This window comes from Watersipora subatra, chromosome 10, assembly GCF_963576615.1.
Source record: "Watersipora subatra chromosome 10, tzWatSuba1.1, whole genome shotgun sequence".
NCBI classification, from domain to species: Eukaryota; Metazoa; Bryozoa; class Gymnolaemata; order Cheilostomatida; family Watersiporidae; genus Watersipora; species Watersipora subatra.
The window spans coordinates 11,136,110-11,157,335 of record NC_088717.1 but is presented as its reverse complement, the minus strand read 5'-3'; the positions used below and the strand labels follow the sequence as shown (position 1 = coordinate 11,157,335).

The window sequence follows — 21,226 nt, the reverse complement described above, 5'->3', positions numbered from 1 at the left end:
TACAAATTGTTTCATGCTGTAAAACCATCAAGGTTTAGTTTATGTCAAAGTGTTTGTCTCTTATCTAGATGGGGATGTGAAACTCTGAAAGAACCTGCGAACATGGGCAATTTTATGACATGTGTCTCCTCAATACTGGATTCATCAATATATTTTGAATAATTGCAGCTCCGAATGGTCAACCAGTTCCTTGCAAGCTTTTCCTGGAGAGCCCTAACGAGATCAGAGTAGAATATCAGACTCCATATGTTGGTAGGTGGTAACCTTTGAACTGTCTCCGTGCCATGCTATCTCCATGACTAAGTACACAGTGTGTGTACTCAGTGTGTGTACGCAGTGTACTCAGTGTGTGTACGCAGTGTATTTAGCGTGTAGGCAGTAGCACAGACTTCGTTCAGCAGTTTAGATTGTAGTCACCTTGCTATTTCGTCTCTGATGAAAAGTTACGGCTATTGAACAACATCATGTGTTCTATAGCCGTAGCTTTGAACACATGATAACCTATAATTTGGCACCATAACCTAACACATAGCGTAAACTATCATTTAGACCAGGTGGGCTTGAATAGCTGCTCATAGCTACTTACTTGGCTAGGTATTATGTTCCATATTATGTTTAAACGTGATTTACTGGAGAGTAGACAATCTTGTTTAATTTTGCTTTTATCTACTTTTTCTCTTAGCTTCTATCAACCAATTCTAGTTGAGGAACATCTTGCAGTCATTGTTAGTTGTGTAAATAGCACGAGTAGTTATTGTTCTGTATTAACTGGAACTAGACTACAATTTGTACAACTGATAAAAGTAGCAATGAGCAGTATGAACAGCAAAAACAAGCTTACAAATAGCATAGGAAAAACCACTTGCTGTCTGATTGCTTCACCAGTCATGAAACACTGTGTAATACCGATGATGTCAAATTACAAAGAAAAAACAGTATATATATATCATAATAATATTATACGTATATAACGCTAGTCATAGAGGTTAAGTATACATAATGGTGTTGTCCTCGCAGTACTCATTCGTTACCCGTAAATAAGCTTTTACAATGAATTCCTTAAATGTTTGTTTTACTTTTTGTTAGGGCGCCACTTGGTCGATATATACTGTAAGGGTCAGAAGGTCGCAGGAAGCCCCTATACGGTTGAAGTATTTGACCCGAAAAAAGTAGGCCTTGAGTCTATGTCAAAGGAGAGCATTCTGCATGAAGAGACCGAGTTTGAAGGTGTGGCTCATTTCCTGTTTACTTCCAAATCTAATAAACTATATAAATGTTACTTTAATCTCACTCAATATGTTATCTCTTACAACTCTGTTACATCTCTCCTTACTGTCTGCTCAATATGTTATCTCTCACAACTCTGTTACATCTCTCCTTACTGTCTGTTGTGGTTTTCCCCTTCACACTTGACAGAACTCGTCATGCATTAAGCAGGCTCGCGGCTCGGCTCCGTATGTTGTTACAAGGATGAATTTAATTAGAGGAGTTGAATACAGCTTTGGTTTATGTGCAGCAGCGAATAAACCTGTTCCAAAATATTAAAAATACTCAAATTCCTCATTGAAATGTCATAAATTGTTTTATGTTTGCGCTGTGTTCAGTTCTTCTGTGTGATATCTGTAGGGTGTTTATAGCTGTATTTTCTTATATTGCGCATTTACTAGTTAATAGTTCCTTGGCGATCTAGTGTGCTGTGAGTGATGTGCTGATGAGACTTAGAGAATACTTATTTGTACTATTAGTGCTACTGTACTACTACTTATACTACTGCACTATTAGTGCACTATTGTTTTGGTTTGTTAGAAATAATTCCTGTGCTAAATTGCTTTGCTTTCGAGAATTGGGAAGATTTAAGAAAACTCTCAGAGCCAAATAAACATTTTACACCTGCGGGTTGATGATGAAGGGGTACTGATGAAATTAGTTACATAATCTGGTTATGACTTAATCTCGTTTGATTTACTCTGGTTGGACTTGTGCCATATGGACATATGCCAAATTGATAAGAGTGATTTGATCTTCAGCTTATTAATTTATACTAGCTGGTTTAGCAGGAAAACAACGATATGAAGCAGTTTTTCTTCGTAAAATCTCTCATGTCAATTTAAATTCTCTGCAATTTTTACATCTTTAACTCTCTCCAAACTCCTGTGTAGCATGCAACAGTAGGTCATCGATGGCTATCAAAGTGTTTTCCTTGTAAAAGTATGCATGAGATGTTGACAATACCTAACATAAATTGTTTTAGTATGTGACGACAATCAAGGTGAGGATTATGGGAAGGCAAGCCCTGGTATTTGTATATCTAGCTAATCTCAATTATGTTGCACGCATCATAGCTCTCTGTCGACACTGCATGCATATATACGGTCATGTGCAAAAGTATGGATCCACCCTATAATTTGCATATTTTCATACACTTGAACTTTAGGACTCAATAAGCTCAACTTAATCAAATTAAATATAGCAAAGTTATAGATCATTTTAATCTTAAAAATGTACTATTTTTTAAATTGCAGTTGTATTATTTGCGAGCTTGTACATTTGTATTAATTGCAGTTGTATTATTTGTATTATTACTTTAATCATCCTAAAATTGCATAATACTCTCACTCACTGTGTCTGCTCTGTATTAATGAAATGTTGACAAATGCTAATAGGTGGTATTTTTTCTCATGCCATTGTGTTGAACTATTGCGTTAGCTGTTAATCTATTTGAAGCGTTCTCGAATGTTTGACATCTCTACTTCCCAACAATATAGATTCATTAACGTATTTAAAACCGCTGATCAACGTAACAGCCGCAGTATTGATTTTTAAAGACAAGCAAATAAGAAAAACAGATGAGATTCTGAGCATTAAAAGGATACAAGTTTTTTGTATTCTTGTCCTTTTTTAAGACAAATTGAAACAGGTTATATTTCAGAAATGCTAAACCATACATTTGCACATGACTGTATGTAACGTCTATGGCTTGCTTGTATGTACCGCTACAAGGAAGTAATCCTTGTCACCCTTTTATATCACGCCTTCTCTATATCTATGTTCTTCAAGCTGCGCAAATTGATATTGGATACTATTTTTATTGATACATTGTTGTGCTGTCCGGTTTTTGATAAAGAAATGTTAAGATTAATTTGTATTCTATGAAAGTTGATATGAGCTTTATAGAACCCATGCAATATAGTCTCTGTTCATTCGCAGTTGTAAATGACGAGGCGGGTACGGCGGACATAGAATGCAAGGTGATCAGTCCGTCAGGCCGTATTATACCAAGCCGTGTGGTGAGCACAGAGAAGGGAATGAAAGTAAAATACACCCCTGAGGAACCTGGTGTCTACTATGTTCACACATACATGGGAGGTGTGGAGATACCAGGTACGCTCTGTGAATACATTTAACAACCTGTACACAAATTTATCCCAAGTTCGATTTTCGTTGGATGATTTTTGTTGATTCTAAAACAATCCTTGGTATTTGTACAAATACCGGTCTATGGAGAATGCGACATTGAGATGATCCACGCTACGCGTAATATTTTGTTTACACCCTTTGTGAGGTGATGCTGCCATATAAGTGTGTAATCTCAGAACCATGGAGCTACTAGGATGGTTCAAAAAGTGATGCCTGTTGTAGGAGAACAGATAATTTTTATTGTTCACATAAATAAAATATGAATTAACATGACCAGAAAAAACTTTCGTCTGCAACTATCTCTCAACATAATCTCCTACGTTGTCCACAGCTGCTGTCCAGCATTTTATAAGAGTTTGTGTTCCCGCCTCGTAAAAAGAGGCTGGCTGTGAGCGAAGGCTATATCGTACAGCTGTTTTAACTTTTTAGTTTTTGCAATGCTTCCTTCATTGGCCCAAACAGATGCAAGTCTGGCGGTGTAATGTCACGGCACTAGGGTGGATGGGGTAGCATGGCCCACGCAGCCCATAGTGGATGACTTTGTGTCTTGTTCTCAAACTTCAGTGGGTACATTCGTGTTGAGATTGGGTCTGCGACGCCGAAGTCTCCTCTTTATCTTGTTTAGAGTCATAATGCATGCCTCAGAATTTATGGTAGTGCCTTTTGCCATAAAGTCAGCAGAAACTACACACTGATAATCTCAAAAGACGGTAACGGTAACAATCACTTTTCCAGCGGATGATTGCAATTTTTTCTTTTTTTGGCGAGTTCGAATGTCGTAAATTTTTGCTGTCAAGGAACCCACATTGCACAGTGTTTGCTATAGCCAAGTTTACTGACCGAAGTGTCTGCACAACCTCTGCTGATGTGTAGTGACTCAATGATCTTAATAATTATGCTCCTGTTTCCTCTGACCGACTCATCAGTGCTTTTCAAGTTGATGTCTGACTCTGCATGAATAGGCCCTCCACTTTAGGCTGGTCATTCAGCACCGCTTCACATTTGGTAGTTTCACTATCTTTAATCCTCGCTGCCCATTTTCTGACATTGCTGACACTAGGAAGGTTGTGCATAGACATATTTCTCAGTCTCTTGTGGATGGCAGCAGGAGTTTTCACTTTCAAAACCAAAAAACATATTTCTGCTCTTTGTTTTTTTACACACCTTGGCTTGGGTAACCATCTTGAAAATGGAATTGCGAGAATTCAGGGAGGACAAAACTCCTAATTTTTACTTGCAAAAAAGTAAACCCATAACTAAATGTGTTCTTCATGTAGGAAACAAATGCACTGAAGACAGAAGTGTTTTTAGCTAAGCAGGCATTACTATTTGAACCAACCCCGTAATATTCTGGCCAACTGTTCGAAATTATCCTTATTCATTTGCTTGCTAATGTATTTGTTTAATTAAATTTTGTAATAAAGGTTTTATAGCAAAACAATATTTTTGCTCAATCCCTTTTGAGTTCAGTTATACTTTTAGGTAATGCTTGAAACCTGATTGATTTGCCAGTTGCTACTGTTGCTGTCGACAAATTGACTGTCGAAAATGTCTGCAATCTTTGCAGCTAGAGCATGTGTACTGATATAATTTTCTACTAACTGTGAGATAAAAATCGCATAACCCAAGTTATAACTGATAAAATATGCCAGATGTAATGCAACCTAATTCTGATGAAGGGTCACCAATGACGCAAGTGGTCCGGGCAAACACAACTGGCTCAAGGCATTCTCGCCAGGAATATCGGGAGGAAAGACGGGGCAGTCAGAGGTACCCAGGCTCTGATGATGGGTATGTACTCAATGTGTTAGTGCTACGGCGTTTCTTAACTATTCATGCAACTTTCGCCATATCAGAAATTCTAGAAAGTTCTACAAAGCAATAAAAGCAGAGAGCCCCTGATACCGCTATCAATATCCATATATGAGTGTTCATAGCTGACTCCGTATCAGCTGATGTTTTTTGATAAATATCAAACTTCTGATACCTAATGTATTTAGATCTTGCCAAATTATAGTTACTCGTACACTGGCAGTCCCATAGGCTGTGAGAGATCATGTGTAATCAGTATGTGCACAAATATTCCATCTTGCTGCAGTGTGGTTGTGTGACCCATTCGGTAGTGTGCATGGTTTCAAAACTGGGATACCCTAGTTCAATTCTTGTGTGTGATATTTTTTCCCTAAGGCTCTAAGAAAGGCTTCGGAGAGACGGCTCTCATTATAGTAAAGCTTCAGACCTAAGTAATGCAACTGATATATTTGGCGAACAATTTTTTCACTTTTATCAGCCTGTAAACAAGATGTGTTGGAGATTCAATTTACAGCCAGTCACAGTGTAAATATTGTGTGACACTTATATTTACTAACGTTAAATTAAAAGTTTTTGTCTTTTTCAAATACCAAAAAATATATACAGTTTTTATGCACTTTCTGTACTAAAAGAATCAATCAACCAAGACCAGAAAAGATTCAGATTAGTATTTGGGCTGTTAGTTTCCCATAGGACCAGTGGATTTGTATCTAGATCACCTTTTGCATGTTGAACTGAGGTGTCTGTAGTTGGAAGTGTTAAAAGGTGCTAGAAGGCATCAGAAGGTGGTAAAGGGGACTAGGGGTGACTAGAAGGTGGTAGGGGTGACTAGAAGGTGGTAGGGGTGACTAGAAGGTGGTAGGGGTGACTAGAAGGTGGTAGGGGTGACTAGAAGGTGGTAGGGGTGACTAGAAGGTGGTAGGGGTGACTAGAAGGTGGTAGGGGTGACTAGAAGGTGGTAGGGGTGACTAGAAGGTTCTAGAAATGTAAGAATATACAAATGAATGTAAGAAAGCGGTAGGCGTTAGAAGCTTCCAGAAGGGAATTTTATGAGCAAGTAGAAGCTGTTTGATGATGCTTGAAGTTTATATGAATAGGCATAGTACTATAAGAATTGAGCTTTGGTTTAGATATGGCAAGATAACGGTGAGAGGAGACGGTCTGTACAGGGCAGAGGAGGACAGGCCGGCACACTTCTTTATAGATACGCATGGCATGGAGGGAACACCAGAAGTAAGGGTTGAAGGTAGGGTTCGCTATCTTCGTAGCCCTGTGTTGTTGCGCTGCAACTTTTATTGTAAAAAACTAGTACCCTTTGCAGTCTGGTGTGAGAGATCATCAGGTTTGCTGATAAGTACAGAGAATATCTATCTGCACAATTATTCCCTGAAACTGGCAGTTGGTTGCTTGGTGCAGTCAGTCTACCAAGCAGAATGATGCGAGTTCAAATCCCATAAGATGAAATCTTTTTTCTAACGCGACTCTTATTATAGTAAAGGTTTACTTTTATATACATAAAGATGTATATATACATGTATATAAAACGCAGTTAGCTCTTTCACTGCCAGATAGTCAGTAGCAATTGCTGCAGTTTCACCTTCAATTTGGCTCTCTACACTCTATATGCTTTTGGAAGCATCACACTGTTTGTTAAATATCAAACAAGTTATTGTTTCAAACTACTTCATTGTTATTGATATTTATGTTATTATTGTGTTTATTTTTAATAACTTATTATTTTGTTGTTAGCATATTCATTGATATTCATAAATTCTGTATACATGTAGTTCTAATTTACCATAATGGATGTCCAATAGTACAGCAACAACAATCTGATTAGATCGTTAGTGATGATTGGTCGCAACGATCTTTCAGCTTTGCGAGTAATTTATGAAAGTACTTCTCACCTCCAATTTTTCACTTATCATCTAAATTGCAATTAAATTTACTTTATAATTAGTTTTAAAACCGTTTAAATGCTACTGCATTGAGATTGTCGTTACTATGACCAAATTCGGTTTAAAAAGAATATGCTGTAGCAATAGTTGATTGGCTTTCGGCATATTCGGCATATTCGGCATATGGTAGTGCAAAGTAATTGCATCGAGGAAATAGTAATGTTTACCCCAAATCTTAACTGTCTCTTGATTCTCTGAGGAAAATTTTAGTCAGAACCAAATAATCTAAATATATACTAATGTGTACTAGGTATGAAGAACTGGTAAAAATATTATTTCCCTTCAAAATCCTATGTTATAGGAGAGAAAACACGTTTCAAACTTCATGAAATAGATTTTGTTTCTGAGAATTTCTCAAGAAGACTGTTAGCCAAGTGTAATATTGACCAAGCGTTGTGAAATCTTCAAAAAGAATTTCTCATTTGATAGGATTTGAATGCATCATCAAATGTCAAACGAAAGGAATAATCTAAGTTTCTATACTGTGATTCTGCAAAGATGGAGCTTTGCTGTGTGATTGAAGTAGCCAACTTTATTGATGTCAATGTGCTTACCTAAATTCGACTCTAGCTGCCAGTGGTGTGAGGCAAACAACTCCAAATTGAAATTACTGCTAGGGGTGTAATGAAAAAGGTTAATAACATACACTGCACGAACTTGGTATCTAAAGATGCCTCCATTTTTCCCAGAATTCTCAGAGCCGATAAAATGGGTCTATTATTTGCAGGTCCTCATTCTGTAGCTAAAAGTAGTGTGACTCCAGAAGGCCCATACTGTTACAAAGTGACCTACACTCCCGTGGAGACTGGGGTGTACAGCATCTACATTTGCTGGTTTAACCAGGATATAGATGGTAAGTTTCTTCAGCTGCCCTCGACACACGATAGTCTGCTATACAGTGGACGCTCCTACGATATAAATAATCCGTTCCGAAAATGCCTATGTTATAAGGATTTTAGGTTATGCATAAATCTTTTATGTTAAGTGGAATTTGCGTAAAAGGAAGTTTCCGTTATAGAGGTGTCCACTGTAGTTGGTTTGATTGGTCAATTCGGCTGGCTAATGGAGAAGTTTGTTTGGGTAGAAGTTCTGTTGAATTACTAATCTTTAGGTTATGTGGCTGAATACTCGACAAGTTTATTTTTCTATGTTCTCAGAGAAGAATGAGATTACAGAAGCTTATCAAATAGGTGACTAGTTTGTTCCCTGATTCATGATCTCTTTCGACGCTTCGCGTTTCTCTTTCTATGACTTCTCTTTGCTGATCATCCTATTTTTCATCATGGAGACTTTTTCTTCTATTCTCATAACATGAGCGTTTACGGCTCCATTAATATAGCTTGTCTCTTACCTGAGCCTGAGCACCTGTGACAGTCTGTCAGTGCCAGAGTTTATAAAAAACCCAGATTAACTACACCCTAGGTTTCCCCATATCTACAGCCGTGTACGAAATTGTAGCGACCTGGTGTTAGTTGTTGATTGAAAGATCTTCTCCTATCTCATCTTGGCTTAGCTCTAAATGTGTAAATATACACATCATGTTAAAGCTTATAATGTACTCTTTTAATCAAATTAAATAAAATATTTTGGTCTTGGACATGAAAATGACCTTAAATGACAATTAAAATGAACTCTAATACCAAAAATCAGAGGAAACATATTAATCATTGCATAATTTTAAAAGTCCTGCTACAGAGAATGCAAGAAGCATCTGGGGTCTTTAGTTAAACGCAGAAATATCCCAAGGCAAAGAGCTGACTATAAATATTTGCCCAAACCATTGCAAAGTCGATTAAATGCTCTTTACGACATGATACATGTGTCAGGTTTTTGTTGAATGGAAACAATAGAGTTGAAATATATAAAGTTTCAATTGCATATTTGAATTTCTCACAAATTCTGGATAAAAATGATATATAAAGTTGCTTGGTGCTGGTGATTTTCAGTGCAGCAACCTTTAATGAGATGTCATTTTGTTTAGGAATTTTCCATAGTTTGCACTGTCAAATATTTCTGCGGGAGTGTAGGCTTCTTTAGAGTGCACCGACTAGTGACCCATTTATGTTGCTTAGTCTTAAGATTTTGGTTATTGAGAACAGCTGGGTACAATCCTAGTGGAAGTGTGCTGTATCTAGCTTCTCTTACATGTAGGCTCACCCTTCCATCCACGAGTGGTGGATGCGAGGAGAGTGAAGGCTAAAGGGGAGTGGCAATCCAAGGTAGATTCTGAACAGCGGGTCGCCCTCGAGGTTGGAAAAACGAAGACTCTCATGTTTGATGTTACCGAGGCTGGACCAGGTAAACCAATCAGCAGTAATCATTTGCTTTTCGTGGTTTAATCGTGTCTGGCGGGGTGATATGATACGAGTCTGGCCTGGTGCGGGGGTCGCCGGACCCCCGCACCCGCGGTAAATAAAAATCAGTGAAATTGAAATTAATAAACTCATATTTAATAAAGTAACTTATTATTAATCCTAAGTATTTCCCTCTTTTTCTTAGCTTCATTAGAGAATTCAGAGGGTTGAGGATGTTTATGAAGCATGATGTAGGGTGTCACATTAACTTTGTACTTTTACACTTAACAAAATGTAACAAGTCAAACAGTGAACTGGCGCGACTGCCATCACAATGATGCTCATGGAGGATGCTCATGGAGCCAGAGTAAAATGAATAACTTTTATTTATTTTTTATTGTTTCAAATGTTTAATGTATATTTAACCCTTTTTTACATTTAATTTTATTTTAAGTACTGAGGTCGCAAAAACTGAACCCCTTAAGTAGTGAGTTATTACAATATGTCAGTCTTACGATGGCCATAAGTTGATTGTTTTACTGCTGACTCTTCAACATTTGCTAGTATAATTTAGACGTAGTATTTTAGTAGAATGTTGCCACCATTATGTCGACTGTTATCACCAATATGTCGACTGTTACCATCATTATGTTGACTGTTGCCACCATTATGTCGACTGTTACCACCATTATGTTGACTGTTATCACCAATATGTCGACCGTTACCATCATTATGTCGACTGTTATCACCAATATGTCGACTGTTACCATCATTATGTCGACTGTTATCACCATTATGTCGACTGTTACCACCATTATGTCGACTGTTATCACCATTATGTCGACTGTTACCACCATTATGTCGACTGTTACCACCATTATGTCGACTGTTATCACCAATATGTCGACTGTTACCACCATTATGTCGACTGTTATCACCAATATGTCGACTGTTACCACCATTATGTCGACTGTTACCACCATTATGTCAACTGTTACTACCATTATATCAACTGTTACTACCATTATATCGACTTTTATCACCAACCATTATGTCGACTGCGTTCTGTAGGAGAGCTGAAAGCTGTTGTTAGACATGTCTCATCAGGTCGGTCAATTCCAGTTACAATCTCGGAGAGAGATGCGTATCACTATTATGTAGACTTTGTTCCTGATCAAGCTGGGGAGTATCTTATCAGTATCAACTGGACTGACACGCCAATCCCCAACTCTCCTATCAGGTAGCTGCCTTGAACTAAGTCTAATTTTGCTAAAGATATCTTCTTGTAATTATTGACATTGTATGTCGGTGTAGCAGACTCTATTGAATGGATGGAGTGTGTTACAGAGGCTATGCGCCAGATAGGAGTGTTGACTTGAGGGCTGAAGCAAAGGCTAGCGGACAAAGTAGTGGTGCTAAGACTGGCAAGGAATCCTCCAGCATGACAACCACTAAGAAGGTCATCAAGAGTGGTGGTGGTGTGTCTGACAATAGCAAGGTATGACAACTCTCCTCTTACATTCTTAAATAGCCAAAACCAGGATCAAACCCTTCAAATTTAAATGCTAGTGACTCTCTGTGTATCATGAGGCGCAAAGAGTGGGGCTCAGCGTGATGTTTGCATGCGGCCAAGAGATCCTGTGGGTGGCTTTAGTATAAACACTTCTGATTAGTGAGTAGTTAATTAACTAGCCTGTCGTATCTGTATTCGGACGAAAGAAGATACTTATATGCACACTTTGAGCCAATAGAAAACATGTTTACAGCCCAGCCTTAGCTTAGTTTCACTTTGCAAAACTCAATTTTTTATCGACCTAATTTTGAGCAATGACCAGTCGTGTCAGAAGCATTACGGCTTTTGAAGTTTCACTAATTGTAGATCAATGAATGTTGTGTGATTATTTATTGAACAATAGTGATACTGAGAGTGATTTTTTTTTATCAGTAATAATCATGCCGTACTGTAATGATTTTGATAACTCATGCCACTCAGACATGTTCGCGGTCATAGCGAATATGGCCGAAAAATTGTTCGAGCTCATTCTGTCATTCAACACATTTGAGGCAATTTTTATAGGTTTAGTAGATGTAAAATTTTATGTGGATTAATTTGGTATCAAGATACTTTTTGTAGATGGTTTTGGTTCAAAAGTCATCACAATGTATATGCGTCCTTGTCAAATATTGAGTTTTAGGTAATTGTTTTCTGGTGAAAAAATTAATTTGATAGCAAAAGAGTTGAAGATAAATTTGAAAATTAAGATTAAGTAAGATTAAACGAAATTACATTTTAGCTTGAAATTTGACAAACTTTTAGCTTTGATTTTTGATTGACTAATCACAGTAATAAGAAAAGCTTATTGCTGCCATTCTTACAGCTAAGTGACTAGTGGCTCATGCGGCCGGGCTGGAACTTTAGGTTGACAACGTTTCCTGGTCATTGTAGGTTGTACTTTCTGGCACTGGGATTAAAGAAGGCATCACTGGACAGATTAATGAGTTCTACATTGATGGATCCAAGGCCGCCGATGGTAGGTGTTTTCTTTTCCATCAGCTCACTAAGCAAATAACATGGCTTTTCAAAGGGACTGTCTGAGCTTCAGCATCAGCTGCCATAGTCTGTATAGCCAGACAAGGGTTAGCTTCTATACACTGTATATGAGAAGAGGCCTGCCAGACTGTTCAGCTGGAATAGATTCCTTTGATACTTTCCTTGCTCACCCTTTCAATGCTGTCTGTTACAGGTGAGCCAACTGTGATACTGAAGGATAGTCGCCTGCAGCACTTGCCTGTCACTGTAGTGCCACATGGCAGGAAATGCTATAAGTGCACTTATCTGGTCAATGAGCCAGGTAGGTCAGCTCAACCCATTTCACTATGGATTGACCTCCAATTGACCTCCACCAATTCAATTCTCCCTTCTGTTTCATTTGTTGGTTATTCGAGAGGACAGACTCTCTTTACGATGTTATATTATACTGACCGATTCTGTTGCTTTTATAGGTTCCTATCTGCTATTCGTGTCGTGGGCAGACCGAGACCTCCTCAACTCTCCTTACACAGTTCAGATGGTGGATGGGAGCGGAGTTGCAGAGCAGTTTTCAGCAAACCATCATTCCTCAGGAGTTGGAACCCAGCGCCGGTCTGCCCAGCAGAAGCAACAGACGAATGGTAGTTCCTGTTCCTGTGTTTTCACTGCTATTATTTGATTAGCTATTTCAGGTTCTTTTCACACTCATAAATTTTTCCTGGAGGACAGGGTATTTTGTAGATATTATCCTTGACAGCAATTTACTTCAAACCCTATTACATAGCATTGAGCGATATTTGTTTACTCAAATTCGTGTTCTTTTGGTATAACCACAAATTCTCATTTGACCTTTTAGGCCTTGGACATGGAGGGTCCAACAACCAGAGTGCAGGGCAGTCATCTGGGAATGCTGGGCAGTCATCCGGGAATGCTGGCCAGTCATCGGGTAATGCTGGCCAGACAGGAATGAGCAAGCATTATGTACGCAAGGCTAAGATGACCTCATCCAACAACCAACAGCAATCCCAAAATGTTGGTGATAATTTCCAACTCATGATAGATGCAAATACAATGGCTGCGGGTGAGGTTAACTTCTCATTCACTCACATAATTATATATATTCTATACTTTTTTTTAGCTTCAATGGTTTATCCTACAATAATGATTGTAGACATAAAACTACTGTGTCTCTGTTAGAATCCCCATTCTAAATGACTGGGCTGTTGCTCAAGACATTCGGTGCGTTTTCATGTTTCAAAGGCTTCCATGTCTCGAATGTGTTCGGAGTTGCTTCTAGTTTAAATCATAGAAATGGCAAAATCCGGATGCATTTCTCGTCATTTCTTTTTGCTAGATTTGTGCTAAAACATTCACTGTGAGACTACTATTTGACATCATAGAAACACTCACTGCTAATCTGAATCGATAATACTCGGGAAAGCTCTCCACAATGGAGGTAAAACATTTTTATCACACTTTAGAACACAACTACATGGGTCTCTGCTATGAAAACACTGTACCGCTACTCACGACTGTTTCCGCTTGAACTTTTGCCTTTACATTAACACATACATGACAAAGATAGATTTCTCATATGAGGATGAAACAATTTTTTTTCTTTAGATTTGGTAATTGACTATGTAGTTGACTATGTATGATTTGAAAAGTGACCGTGACCTGAAAGCAAGTCTACTTTAATAAGTTTTGTTTTGAATCTTGGAAAGATCTATATAGTGCGACTCCGAATCGTCGGAACGGTAGGGTAGAAATTTGTCGATAGTGGGCAACTCCAAACCTATTCGAAGCATGGAAACAGTGATTATTACAAGTGCTGCTCGGTACCTCTAAAATCACATGAGTTCTTACATACATGAAAATTATTTCGCTCAAGTAAACTTACTGCTAGAAATTGATGTAGATTTCATCATGGGATGGCTAAAGGTTGATGCAGATTTCATAATGGGATGGCTAAAATTGATGCAGATTACATCATAAGATGGCTAAAAATTGATGCAGATTTCATCATGTTGGCTAAAAATGACCGTATTATAAAGATTAAGTAGCTTAATTCAGGATTGTGTCTAACAGGTGAGCTGGTAGCTCGGTGCATTGGTCCCACCATGAACAGTAAGTGCGAACTGGTACAGAGAGCCGATGGCATGTATGCCCTTAATGTTAGAACTCAGGAGCCCGGAGAGCACCAATTATATGTTACGTACAAAGGGGAGCACATAGAAGGTAAATCGTAGCTTGAGTTGTCTACCCTTGTTAGAAACAGAAACTATTGAAATCTGATCTTGTTTGACTATACCGTAAGTTAATGGCTTTACGCAAATGCCGGTCCATCAAATGACTATAGTACAACAGTTAAACTTGCAATACTCCAAATAGTATGGACCATGATACATCATTCTGTTATTGGCACTGTTTTTCTCTGACTATAGGTTTGCTGAAAAAAGTATCCTAGCTATAAGATACATGCAAATATTTGGCTCAGCGATTGTTCAGGACTTATGACATATTTATAAATTACCACTCTGCATTGATACAAACATCAATTTCTCCCATGTGGAGTCAAAAGCCCAGATTGTCATGTATTATTTTGATAAAATGCATCTCTAAGCATTCAAATTAGTATTATGGTACAGTAGTTCGTTGACTCATTCATGTTTCATGGTTTATTGATAGCTCCACATTGAACATTCCCAATTAAGGTCACAACAGTGTCAAGTTAAATGTGAGATAAGACTAAAAGAGGTATCAGTGTTTCCTCTTTTTTGTTCTATGTTTTTAAAGCAAGTATGAATTTTTTATACTGTGTGCAAACGTCAAGTTCAAGGCTGAATGATCTGTCCTTATCTGGTTTCGATGTAGATGACTCATTTGAGTGAAGCTTGTTGCAGGCAGTTTTTTCAGTCATTTAGTGATAAAATAAATCGACCAATGAGCTTGAACCGATCAATTAACCAATAACTAATTAATATTTGGTTAATTAGTCTATTGAAACCACGCAGAATAAATAAACATGAAGCAAGTATGGGTAACTACTACAGTATGTTGCCCAACAACTACATTGGAGTTGTCAGCACATAGTGAAAGTAACTTTTTGTATCGCATAATTATTATTTTGCACTTTTTCACAGATGTTTGTTCATGTCTTAAAAAGCTTGTATTTTTTAAAAATTATTCCTTTCATTATTCATCATTCACCTCAGGTTTTATGATTACTTGCAAAATTCTACAAGATACAAGATTGCTCATTTATGAATTGTACTTGGATAAAAAAGTCAGCGCAACTATTGATAAAACATATCGGTAGAATATATAAACGATTAATTCATGTAATAATTGTGCTATGGAATCGCGAAATGAGTCGATCAACCCAAATCTAAACAAGCTTGAGATGGTCTCATCTGTTTGCTATGTGGCACGATATGTGGCTTTGGTAGCAGCCTAGTAGGAGTGGTTGAAGTGATACTATTAAAAAACTTTCTTAGTAGGCTGGAACTTTGGATTCATGAGTTAGCTGTGTTTTTAGGTAGCCCCTATGTCTTCTATGTGAAGGACCCACCACTGCCTGACCCCACCAAGGTGCGAGTGCATGGGCCAGGCGTGGAACACGGAATACTTGCCAACTTTCAAAGCAAATTCTACGTAGAAACAGATGGCGCAGGTGCTGGAAACCTCAGTGTGAAGATGCGAGGTCCTAGAGGTGAGGAACAGCGAGTATAGTAGAATATAATGTTACGATTAATAGCGAAACATTTGTGGTAATGACTCGCTACCTGTATTGTATTGTCAGGCGGGTTCCTAGCGACCATGAAAAGAATATCACAGACAAGTAGAACCATAGAGTGCACATACAATCCTGCAGATGTTGGAGTGTACATCATCTATGTCCAATGGTCAGGAGTAGATGTGCCTGGCTCTCCTTATCATGTCCACATATTTGATACTTATTACGAACTTGACAAGTAAGTCGAGTAATTGACCTCTAGTTATCCTCTACACGCTAAGAATGTCTTTATCACTCGACATTCAACTTCTTTCCTATCTAATGGGTGGGATGCTCTTGTTCAACGGTGAGAATAAGTGTGATATTGTAGACTCCAGGTGTCTAACCAGGTTTGAATTTTGGTTATCTAGAATGAGAGTTGCTTCCCCTAGCTACTAGTGATTGCGCTCACAAAGCGTTCATAGACAACAGTCGTGTATGATCTACAGTCTATTGCTGCTTTATTGAATTTGAAGAACCTGGCGGTTTTTTGCGCTATGTGAGATCATTAGGTGTAATATCTAACCGCACAAGTATTCTGAAAAGTGGACAGGTAGTCGATTGGCAAAGGTAGTAAGTAGAGTGTCAGTCTACCAAGCTGAAAGTTGCGAGTTCAAATCCTGCTGAAAGCAATATTTTTACCCAACTTCCAAGTGTATCTTTGGATGGAGGGACAAAGCGTCAGCGTAGCTTTAGACAGAAACGGCTCTCATTATAGCAAAGATTGCGGATGCCTAACGACGTTAGTATAAATAATGGTTGTCTTTGATAGGAAAGTTAATATTTTAAAAAGCAAAAGTGCTTGCTAGGCAATATTTGACACTTTTAAGGTTATAGCCATACTTATGTGCAAATCAGACTATTGCCGACCTATATTTCAACCCTCATCCAATTAACTATTAGTGAAAGTTGTCTCATTGCTATAAACCAGATCTTCCCATGTGATATAACATACTCAAAATATTTGAAGATATTTCTCATGCAAAACAGTAGAACAATTGCATGAACTCAAGCTATTTCGATCTTATGGTAGGTTTGTACAGACGGGAGAACTGCCTCAAACTCTCAAGAAACAGCATATCCTAGAGATTGTAGAGCCTGCACAATCGTATCCGACATCTACCTACCAGACCAACACTCTCCGCACACTCACAAAGACCAAGAAAAACAAGAAGAAAAAGAACGGGTAACACTTATTCATTATCTCAATATATATTAATCGAACTCTGATGTTAGCCTTAGATATGTTGTAAATATATGTAGAACCTCACCTTTCATACGCACCTCCAGCGGTGTTTGTCTTTTCACAAGAACTTGGTAATGCTAACATGTATGCTGCATGAAAAGTACTTGTTGGGATTTTATAAATGATACTAGTGAATGTAGCACCCTGTGAGACTAAATCCTTCAGTTAGTTGGTGGCGCTAGTCAAACCCAACTCTTGTTGGTCCCTCAGGCTTAAGAAGGGGGAGCCAATCACACTGATATCCTCCCCAGTACAGACCGTGCAGCCAGTCAAGTATGTTGTAAAAGAACCACAGTATAAAGTGCAGAATGTCCAAGATACCAACTACGTGGAGGCAGTCACAGCCAGACCAGTAAGTGTGTTATGAGTGTGTAGAGTGTTTATCATGGTATGGAATCCTAGAGTATATAAAGATGCCATAATTAATTATTGGTCTGAAACTATGTAGTGCCTGGTTCACACGAGGTGATAAAACATTAGGCTCATCTGGCCAGGTCCTCACCAAAATATTTCTCATTGTTTTATTTGATTCACCGATTCTGCGAATAATAACGCAAGCTACTTTTTGCATGAGTCTGGACATAATTTTCTCTTGAAACCATGTAGACATCTTGCAGTATTTCTTTTAGAATTTGTAGAAATTATCAACTGAGACATCTTTATTATTAATTTTAATTTATAGTGTGCTGTGAGAAATTGTCAGGTGCACCAATAAAGCACAGAGAATTACTATGCGCCCAATTATTCTAAAATGCTGGAATGGTATAGATCGGCACCGGTGTCAGAGTGTTGTCTACCAAGCTGAATTTCGCAAGTTAGAATCCCATATGCAATCTTTTCCCCATCTCCAACCAAGGCTTTGGGCAGACAGAGGGATGAACATGATTATACTTACAATGCTAAAGGAGATAATAATTACTTGAATCCGCATGCGTCGACTACTTTTCTGTGAACGATTGACTGAAACTATAAATCTAGCTTCAACCATCAGGGCAGTGACAAAAGTATTCAGCTACCCAATCATATCAAGCCTCTCACCTAACGATTTTATGAAACATTTCAATGAACTCTAAACAGATCCATCAAAGTGGCTCTAAACAGATTTTTGTACAAGGTTTTGTTGACGATTCATCGATGGGTGAATTGGGTATAAGATATTTTTGAAAGAGATTTGATAGGGCGAATGTCTTGTTATGTATTTAGACAGCTGTTTGTCGGATTCCCTATTTTAAATGAATAATCCGTACTTCATTAAATTCATCCTATAATCTAAAGAATGTAGCAGATGATTTAGTATTAAAAGAAATACATTATAGAGAGATATAAAAAGTATGTAAGAAATGAATTAATGAAGAGTTGATTAATGAAGGGTTTTATTAGTGCTTTTCCTTAAGACAGGTGAATGGAAGCATAGACCTGGTAGCATTGTGGTAGGGTGGTGATAAACATTGGGGTAGGGTGGTGATAAACATTGGGGTAGGGTGGTGATAAACATTAGGGTAGGGTGGTGATAAACATTGGGGTAGGGTGGTGATAAACATTGAGGTAGGGTGGTGATAAACATTAGGGTAGGGTGGTGATAAACATTGGGGTAGGGAGGTGATAAACATTGGGGTAGGGTGGCGATAAACATTGGGGTAGGGTGGTGATAAACATTGGGGTAGGGTGGTGATAAACATTGGGGTAGGGTGGTGATAAACATTGGGGTAGGGTGGTGATAAACATTAGGGTAGGGTGGTGATAAACATTGGGGTAGGGAGGTGATAAACATTGGGGTAGGGTGGTGATAAACATTGGGGTAGGGTGGTGATAAACATTGGGGTAGGGTGGTGATAAATATATTTAGTACAGCTTACTTCACCTAGTCTAGATTAGACTAGCATCTTGCATATTGTTTTTGTTATGTTTATATTTACTAGTATGCTTGAAGATCATGATTGCTTGAGAGATCATTATTAAGCTGACTTCAGACACGGCTCTTATAATAGTAGTTCTTTTTCACTTTTAGCCTCATCACTTGCACAGTGCTGTGACACCCTTTCATCAATTTAAATATCGTATATTGAATAGTACTTCCAGACACTTTGAGAAACTTTGCACGTCCTGTAGAGTTAGATATTTGCTCATTTTTCAGCGAATATTTTTGTTTATTTTTTAAGTCATAAATTGGAAAACTTGTACTTTAGGACAATGGCAAGTAGAGATTGGACTAAATATTAAACATGCTTTTTCCCTTATCTGACCTGTTTTTTACCGATAACTGTTATCGAGTTATGTAGAAATATAATTCTAGCATTTGTCTTATATATACATTTCATTTAAAACTGTAATGATGCACAGGTATTCCGACGATGGCATGCAAGACATCACTCTCGCCGTTTTTACAAGTTGTGGTAAGCTTGTGGACGTTGCTGATTTTCTATTTATTTGCAGCTATCGCATAAATTATTTATTTTTGTTTTATACTAATGAGCCTGTATCTCTTTGTTTCGCGCCATTGACAACATACCTTTGGGATTGTCTCCCTATGAATACAACAAGACGTTGTATCCAATTGACCTTGTTAGTTGCAACTACTAGACAGTTATCAGTAAGTCAGTAATAACATGCATTATTGTATTAATTGAACAGGTGGAAATTGTAAACGGTGGAGGCACTGGTACCGGTGGCTACCACCAATCATACCGTAGAGAGAGCCACTACAACACTGGAGGGTCTCGAGTTCTTGAACCCAATGGCACATACGGTCGTAGTTCCAAGTCTAAGTTTGTTGTTGATAATGGGCCACAGTATGTCATGCGACGCTGATTTGTTAAGTGTCACTTGGGTTACGTATAAATATTTCGGTTTGACATTTTACTCTGATTGTATTTCGCACGTAGCTAGGCTTCATACAATTGTATCGCGTTGTAGGAATATTCTAATTTGCATATAACTGGTGCTGCAAAATGGTTTGGACTTATCCTCTCGCTTTTTACATTCCCAATCTTTTTACGCTCCTTAGTGTTTTCTCTATTTTATAAACACTTTTCAACATAGATATACTTATAACCTGCACCATTCTATATGCTTATGTGCTGTAGGATACCTCATTGCTGCTCTGTGTTCCTAGTACACCATTAGTTTGAATTTATATAAAAATAATTCTATTTACAATGAATATGATATGATACATTCCTTTACACAATTTATATATTTGCAATCTAATCTCTATTCTTTATTTTTGTTTTTACGAATACTCATAGATGCTGTTATATCATATATTTATAAACAGTACATTTGCATGAGCATTTGATCGGAGCTATCATCTCTTTGTAATTGTACAACTGCTAAATAATTGCTGTTAATCCTTTTCTTTCCTTGAAACAAAAATATTATTGTGTAAAATATAAATGTATTGACACATAGCCAGTGCATATAGCTCCATAGACTGTATAGTGCACATTCGTCAAATCAGGTATTTACTCATAAGATACCAAATCAACTTCGTAAACATTCATTGGCCCTCTGCATGAATCACTGAAAAAGGTTCCAGCTAACATCATGCCTTGAAAGATATGTGCCTTGCATCTCTTCTAATATCAATAAAAGCCATATACTCCCCGAGACAATTAGTTTATTAGGCATAAATTATTGGTCATCAATACTGATCAATTGCTCATCTATTGCATTGTCTGGTTTGTTTGTTATCAATGGTTTAATTCAATGTGGGACAACATTGTATTCATCAGCCTATGATTATCAGATAAGAGGTTTTACTGTCCTGTCAAGGTGGCACAGCTAGCAACAGACAATATTAGTATTATTAACTAATTTGTGATAAAGGCAAGCGCTGAGACTAGACAGGTGATCACTTAGAGACAAAATGGTTGTCAAACCGATAGACCAGCTTAAGAAGAAGGTGGAAGAGCTAGAGGTAGGCTGCTAATTGTCTACATGAGCAGTCAGTGAGAATACTACAATTGACTACATGTTGTTTGAAAATAGTTTGATAAATTGCATGGAAGTATATTAAATATGTCATATGCTACCAAAAGGTTGGGTAAGGTCAGCTGTGAATGGCGCAGTCATATCTCCTTGCTATCAGTTAAGCATATGAATTTTGGACTTCCAGTGTACAGTTCAAACAAATAGTTGTTGCCACCTGTAAAATAACTTCAACAAAAATTGTTCAGTCTGTTGAAAACTCGCAGT

At 37.8% G+C, this 21,226-nt stretch overlaps 1 protein-coding gene across 4 annotated transcripts in view; it reads left to right on the top strand.

The window, feature by feature from the left end:
* The window catches only part of LOC137405666 (filamin-A-like), a 48,743-nt gene extending 28,304 nt beyond the window's left edge, over positions 1 to 20,439 (top strand). For 2 of the 4 annotated variants that reach the window (XM_068092003.1, XM_068092000.1), the window contains exons 15-34: positions 169 to 252; positions 1,087 to 1,227; positions 2,252 to 2,269; positions 3,208 to 3,381; positions 5,097 to 5,208; positions 6,360 to 6,475; positions 7,915 to 8,040; positions 9,339 to 9,485; positions 10,553 to 10,721; positions 10,829 to 10,979; positions 11,928 to 12,012; positions 12,226 to 12,333; positions 12,485 to 12,652; positions 12,868 to 13,097; positions 14,105 to 14,249; positions 15,550 to 15,723; positions 15,814 to 15,985; positions 16,820 to 16,972; positions 17,243 to 17,384; positions 19,664 to 20,439. In XM_068092003.1, coding sequence (XP_067948104.1) covers positions 169 to 252; positions 1,087 to 1,227; positions 2,252 to 2,269; positions 3,208 to 3,381; positions 5,097 to 5,208; positions 6,360 to 6,475; positions 7,915 to 8,040; positions 9,339 to 9,485; positions 10,553 to 10,721; positions 10,829 to 10,979; positions 11,928 to 12,012; positions 12,226 to 12,333; positions 12,485 to 12,652; positions 12,868 to 13,097; positions 14,105 to 14,249; positions 15,550 to 15,723; positions 15,814 to 15,985; positions 16,820 to 16,972; positions 17,243 to 17,384; positions 19,664 to 19,840 — 2,792 coding nt within the window. In that variant the 3' untranslated portion in view covers positions 19,841 to 20,439. The remainder of the gene's footprint in view (positions 1 to 168; positions 253 to 1,086; positions 1,228 to 2,251; positions 2,270 to 3,207; positions 3,382 to 5,096; positions 5,209 to 6,359; positions 6,476 to 7,914; positions 8,041 to 9,338; positions 9,486 to 10,552; positions 10,722 to 10,828; positions 10,980 to 11,927; positions 12,013 to 12,225; positions 12,334 to 12,484; positions 12,653 to 12,867; positions 13,098 to 14,104; positions 14,250 to 15,549; positions 15,724 to 15,813; positions 15,986 to 16,819; positions 16,973 to 17,242; positions 17,385 to 19,663) is intronic. The other 2 variants (XM_068092001.1, XM_068092002.1) reach the window with 2 other exon arrangements.
* Positions 20,440 to 21,226: the final 787 nt, after the last annotated feature.